Source organism: Humulus lupulus, chromosome 3 (genome assembly GCF_963169125.1).
Source record: "Humulus lupulus chromosome 3, drHumLupu1.1, whole genome shotgun sequence".
NCBI classification, from domain to species: domain Eukaryota; kingdom Viridiplantae; phylum Streptophyta; class Magnoliopsida; order Rosales; family Cannabaceae; genus Humulus; species Humulus lupulus.
This window is the reverse complement of record NC_084795.1, coordinates 130,202,891-130,209,958: the sequence shown is the minus strand read 5'-3', so window position 1 is coordinate 130,209,958 and position 7,068 is coordinate 130,202,891. Positions and strand designations below refer to the sequence as shown.

Genomic DNA, 7,068 nt, shown 5'->3' with positions numbered 1-7,068 from the left:
TTTATCTTAGAAACATGTGTTTTAGAGAATGATAACTCTGTTTGGATTATTGATTCTGGATCTACTAACCATGTTTGTAACTCTTTACAGCTTCTTGAATCGTGGGAGGAAGTGAATGAAGGCGGCTTAAAGCTTAGAGTTGGGAACGGAGCGTTCGTTGCGGTCCAAGCTAGAGGAAGAGCTCGTCTGAAGTTCGGAAATAAATTTTTAATTTTAAAAGATGTATTTTTTATTCTGGATTTTAGTAGAAATTTAATTTCAGTTTCCATGTTGCAATTAGAACGATTTGTTATGACTTTCACAAGTTTTAATATATCTATTTCTCTCAATGGATCACAATTGTGTATTGCATGTTTGGAAAACGGGCTTTATATTCTGCGACCTAACGAACCCCTCGCTCTTAACAATGATTTATTCAAAGTAGCTAAACCTAGGACCAATAAACGTCAAAAGACCGATAACAATAATATGACGTATTTATGGCACTTGAGACTAGGTCACATTGGCTATGATAGGATTCAAAGACTTACAAAGTACTGACCTTTGAGGGAACTCACCTTAGGTGAATTACCTGTCTGTGAATCTTGTCTAGAAGGCAAACTGACCAAGCGTCCATTCTCTGCAAAGGGTGATAGGGCCAAAGAACCACTTAGTCTTGTGCATTTAGATGTTTGTGGACTTTTGAATATACAAGCCAGTGGTGGTTTTGAATATTTCGTCACTTTTATTGACGATTACTCTAGATACTCATGTCTTTACCTAATGCATAGGAAATCAGAAACATTTTCAAAGTTTCAGGAATTCCTAGCAATGGCTCAGAACCAATTAGGTAAAAGGTTAAAGATCTTGCGATCTGATAGGGGTGGAGAATATTTGGATATGCAGTTCCAAGATCATTTAACTGAACTTAGGATTTTATCACAACTTACTGCCACAGGTACTCCGCAACAAAATGGTGTATCGGAACGCCGAAACAGAACTTTATTGGAAATGGTTAGATGCATGCTTAGTTACTCAACTCTAGCAACTTCGTTCTGGGGACATGCAATTGAAACCGTAAATGACATTCTCAATGTCATGCCGTCAAAATCAATCCCCAAAACACCTTTAGAACGCTAGAATGGTCGTGAACCTAGTTTACGCCATTATAGAATTTGGGGGTGTCCCGCTCACGTCCTGAGGAAAAAGGAGGGAAAGCTAGAATCGCGAACTGAAGTTTGCATGTTTGTTGGCTCTCCTAAAGGTACTCGGGGTGGAATTTTCTATAGTCATTCAGAAAAGAAAGTGTTTACTTCTACAAATGCTACTTTTCTGGAAAATGACTATGTCCAGAACTTTAAACCTCGCAGCAAAGTAGTTTTAGAGGAGATGGTTAAAGAATTGACTCCAACCAATGTTCCATCGTCATCAACGTAAGTTGATGATGAAATTCTCACTCTTCATGTACAACCGACGCAAGTTGATTTAAATGAAGAAAGTACCACTATTCCTGAGCAAACAGTCACGAAGCCTCGTCGTAGTGGGAGGGTTTCGAAGAACCCAGTTCGCTATGGTTTGGATGGTGAAACCAATATGGTTGTTGGTGACACTAGTGATGATGATCCGTTGTCTTTCAAACAGGCAATGGCAAGCCCTGAAAAGGAACTATGGCTCGAAGCCATGAAACAGGAAATGGAGTCCATGTACTCAAATTTTGTCTAGGATCTTGTGGAAGTACCTAGTGACTTTAGGGCCATTGAGTGCAAGTGGATCTACAAGAAGAAATGAGGTGTTGATGGAAATATCGAGACTTATAAAGCTCGATTAGTGGCAAAGGGTTATACCCAAAGAGAAGGCGTGGACTATGAGGAAACTTTTAGTCCGGTAGCCATGCTCAAATCCATTCGCATCCTCTTATCCATAGCAGCCGCTCTCGACTATGAGATTTGGCAAATGGACGTCAAGACAACTTTTCTTAATGGAAAGCTTGATGAGGTCATTTATATGGATCAGCCAGAAGGATTTAAAGTATCTGGACAGGAAGGAAAAGTTTGTAAGTTAAATAGGTCCATCTATGGACTTAAGCAAGCTTCTCGTTCCTGGAATCTTAGGTTTGATGAAATAATCAAAACCTATGGCTTTGAACAAAATATTGATGAGCCCTGTGTTTACCAACTGAAGTAAAATCAAATAGTGGTATTCCTGGTTCTTTATGTAGATGATATCTTACTCATTGGAAACAATGTTATGAAATTATCAGATGTGAAGAATTGGCTGAGCACTCAATTCTAGATGAAGGATTTGGGTGAAGCAATTTATGTTCTAGGTATCCAAATCATCAGGGATAGAAAGAACAAACTTTTAGCTCTATCTCAAGCAGCTTACATTGATAAAGTGCTTGAACTTTTCTCAATGACAAATTCCAAGAAAGGGCGTCTACCGTCCCGCCATGGAATTCATCTTTCAAAGAAGCAGTCTCCCCAAACTCCTGAAGAGGAAGATGCAATGAGAAAAGTTCCTTACGCATCTGCAGTTGGAAGTCTGATGTATGCCATGTTGTGTACTAGACCAGATATCTGCTATGCAGTGGGAGTAGTGAGCAGGTATCAGTCAAACCCAGGACCGGAACATTGGATAGCAGTTAAGCATATCCTGAAGTATTTGAGACAGACTAGGGATTATATGTTAGTCTACAAGGGTGGTGTTCTGAACCCTGTAGGCTACACCGATTCAGATTTTCAGACTGATGTCGATGACAGAAAGTCTACTTCTGGAATGGTGTTTACTCTTGGGGGTGGAGCTGTGATTTGGAGAAGCGTAAAGAAGTCTGCAATCTCAGATTCCACCATGGAGGCTGAGTACATAGCCGCGTCAGAAGCAGCTAAGGAAATAGTCTGGCTAAAGAAGTTCTATTCGGATCTTGGTGTTATTCCAGAAATTGATAAACCGCTTGTGTTGTTTTGTGACAATACAGGAGCGATAGCCAACTCAAAAGAACCTCGAAGTCACAAGAGGAGTAAGCATATAGAAAGGAAGTATCACATTATTCGAGAATATGTGGCCAGGGGAGATGTGAAGGTTATGAAGATTGCAACTGAAGACAATCTTGCGAATCCGTTTACAAAGACACTACCAGAAGCTACATTTGATAAGCATATCAAGGAGATGGGATTAGTAGAATTAAGGCATTAGTTTCAATTAGTGCAAGTGGGAGTTTATTGGGGTTTTATGCCCTAATTAAAACTCATATTCTTTGTAATCTCATTTTATTATCAATAAAAGAATAGAAATCATTTTTTGACTTGGTCAATCACTTTGCTCACATGTTTTATTTTCATGATTATTTGTTTAATATAAACTTCTATTAAATCCCCAGCATATAGCTAATCACTACAACAATTTTTAGTATATATTACATTAAAGAATAGCATATATTTAGAAGTGCTATTATTGGTGGGGGATTAAAAGCACACGGAACATATTTTGGCGCCATATGAATAAACCTCAGGCGCCAAAATGAATTTTTTTTTTTTAGTCTCATCTGCCAAATTCCCTAAATCTAAGGGTATGATTGGTTTGCGATTAGAAAACTGTATTTTTGAAAAGTGAGATTCTGAAATGAAAACATGAATTTAGTGACTAAAAACATGTTTCTGAAAATTTGATTGGTTTAATGTCAGTAAATTATTTTTGAGTTTTAAAAAACTGAATCTATGATTGGTATTAAATTTGAAAATATAACAAATACTGAATATGCAGGATTTTGGAAAATAATTTCACAAAACTGAGAAAACGAGTTTTTCTCGTTTTTAATTTTCCTTAACAAATTTTGGATACATATTTGAATTTGATTTTAAAAAACAAACTACCAATCACTAATTATAATGAGTCCCACTAATTTTAAGTATTTGAAAACATAAAATTGGATCCAATAGGATACCAATCAGACCCTAAGTTACCCAAAAGATTTCTCTCAGCCTCCATCTCTCACTCTCGTCTCGTCTCTCCGCCCTCTCCACCTCACGAAGTCTCACTCTCGTCTCGTCTCTCCGCCCTCTCCGCCTCACGAAGTCTCTCTCTCGTCTTGTCTCTCCGCCTCACGAAGTCTTCTCAACTCATCTATGCCTCACGAAGTCAACTTTTCGGCCAGCCATCTGCCTTGGTGGTGCTGAGCGATTATGACTCTAACGATTCGTAGAAAAAGTTGAAAATTGGTGTCGTTTTGTCCGGAGGCCAGGCACCTGGAGGGCACAATGTCATTTCTGGAATTTTTGGTGAGAATTTTTTGTTATCATAATTCGTTTTCTTGCATTTAATAGTGTCCAGTATGGTTGAGTTCATTCATTCTATGCTTCCTGGTAGATTACTTGCAGGAGCGTGCTAAAGGCAGCGTATTGTACGGTTTCAGGGGAGGTCCAGCTGGAATCATGAAGGGCAAGTATGTGGAACTTACACCAGAATATATTTACCCGTACAGAAACCAGGTGAGAGTTTGGACTATGGTTTGGTTTTGTCATTTATGCAGTGGAGGTCCATGATCATGTGTAAAGATAGCTGCATCTGAGTGTTCTAATTTGCTCAGAAGATATAGCGCATCCATTTTATTCTAGTGATTTATACAAAATTCATACATACGGCTGCTGGCATTTTAACCAAGATATTGTATTTGATTGGAGAAAATTTTCTTTTATCAGGGTGTTTTTGATATGATATGTAGTGGAAGAGATAATATTGAAACTCCAGAGTAGGTGACTTTTTTTTCTTTCTTCACAGTTTCATGTTAAGTTTTATTGACACATTAAGTTCATAATAAATTGTTTAAATGGATTTTCCTTTTAGTTTCAACAAGCTGCAGATACTGCTGTGAAGCTTGATTTAGATGGACTTCTTGTTATTGGTGGGGATGACTCGAACACAAATGCCTGCCTCCTTGCTGAGAATTTCAGGTATATAACTAATTTTTTTCTTTCTAGAAAAATCTTGCTTGGCAGATGGAACTATTGCCTGTATTTGTCTTCATATGTCATTCATGTAATCCATAGATCCATCTATATTGTAGGTGCTTGTATCAGTGTATGGGACCCATCCAAATAGAATTTAGGGATTCTTTATCTAACAGTTCGACAGGGTTACAGGAGTCTTGCCTTTAATGCTGTTTCGTTGGTTTGTTTAACACAGTTTGGTTTTTTTCTTTTGTTCAACCAGGGGAAAGAATTTGAAAACTCAGGTGATTGGGTGTCCAAAAACCATTGATGGTGACTTGAAATGAAAAGAAGTCCCAATAAGTTTTGGGTTTGATACTGCTTGCAAGGTGACTGCAACTAAAAGAAATTTTTTATTACTTGAACCCTTAAATTTTTTTGTGGTCCTTTCCATATATCGTGTAGGAAATTTTGGAGCAGCAATCTTTATTTTTTAGCAGATACGCTCCAGAGTGGAGCTCTTTCTCCGCCTCACGAAGTCACGCTCCAGAGTGGAGCTTCTCTGCCTCACGAGTTCTTTCTCTGCCTCAAGAAGTCACGCCTTCCAGAGATCTATCTCTGCCTCACGCCCACTATCTCAGGTTCGTTTCTCTCATCCCTGATAATACAAATTGTTGGCTGAATGTTGTAGTTGATTTGCTTACTTTTGCTCCTATCCTTTTCTTTTTCATAGCTGTAGTTGATTTGATAAAAAACCCATCTTTGATAGAAACTAGATTGATATGCAATTTTACAATATTTTAAGTCAAGAGAAACATCTATGAAGATTATAAGATATTGTTATGAAGATTATAAGATATTGTTATGTTCAATGTTCAAGAGAAATAGCTATGAAGATTATAAGTCAAGAGATAAAAAAGATGTAGAGATCGAGTCATTTGAACTCGAACAGCTTTTTTTATTTAATATACAATCACCTAAAATTTATTTATTCATTTTTAAATTCAATATAAAATTCCAGTGGATATAATGTCAATCTCTCCAACATCTCAATCTACCAAACGGAAGAGTGTGGGCTAACAAATTTCTCAATAAAAATATTATAATTATAATAATAACAATATGTATATACCACCATTTATAAACTTAGAAAAACAATATCTAGACTCTACTAGTAAATATTATATCTAGACTTTATCAATATAGCTAATTAATGAGAATAATATTCTAAATACAGTCTCTATCCTAACTCAGTAAAAAGCATGAAATAAGGAGTTCATATAAGTATAACACCAAAGACACCACCTTAAGTGAGTATAAGTATTGAAAACTTTTTTTTGAAATCTAGACACAACTATTATTAACAGTTGAGAACCATAAGAAACACAATCCCCATAGCAAGGTGAAAATAAACATGAGCTAAAACAGATAATATGTACATTTTTCCATCTTGCTTTTTCGAGTCCTTATTTACACATTTCAAATTTTCCATATTGATTTCCCTCAGAACAATCCAAATGTGTTCTCCCCGCTATAAGTCATGTAAAGAAAACCATCTTCATCCTTGTTTTCCTCATAAATAGCAGACATCATGGCAGCAGTAGGTGGCAAAATGTTTTTTACAAATATAAATATGGCCTTCTCAGCACTGAGCTTTATTCTCTTTCGAACCACATAAACAAATTGCCAAACAGTCAGGTCAGCCAGAACCAAATACTTCTTCTTGTCAATGTCTGGTATGTCACTTCTCTCTGCCTCCTCGACAATAACCGGAATTCTGTCTGGATATTTTTCCCTGATACAAGTAGCTTCAGCCTGCCTTCTCTCAAGGTGGTGCTCCAGCTTGAAGGAACTTTTGGCCATGGCAAAATTAAATTCTCTCTCTTACTAAATCTCTCCCGTTCCCAATTCAGAATTCTAGCAGTGACACTAAAACAGAGAATCTAGGGATTGAGAGGATGAAATGAGAGAGAAACAGTCTCGCTCTCGCAGTAGCAGCTTTTCGAGTATATTTGTCTGTATAAGTATTGAAAACTTAACCATTAATAAAGAAACTTAAAGCCCAATCGATAGAGAGGACTCCTCAAAATTTATCAAATATTTCATATCTCAACTTAAAAGTCACATGTCTAAGGAAAAGAACTAAGTAAAACAAAGAAAATTGGGT

The 7,068-nt window shown here is 36.9% G+C and overlaps 1 protein-coding gene across 1 annotated transcript; it reads right to left on the bottom strand.

Moving 5' to 3' along the window:
- Window positions 1-6,367: 6,367 nt before the first annotated feature.
- Window positions 6,368-6,764, bottom strand: LOC133821347 (autophagy-related protein 8C-like). The gene has a single exon (XM_062253696.1). The coding sequence runs from the start codon at window positions 6,762-6,764 to the stop codon at window positions 6,405-6,407; it is 360 nt and encodes a 119-aa protein (XP_062109680.1). The 3' UTR covers window positions 6,368-6,404.
- Window positions 6,765-7,068: the final 304 nt, after the last annotated feature.

Bases quoted from the DNA above. Each gene is read 5' to 3' on its own strand.
- LOC133821347 (XM_062253696.1), bottom strand. From the start codon at position 6,764: ATGGCCAAAAGTTCCTTCAAGCTGGAGCACCACCTTGAGAGAAGGCAG.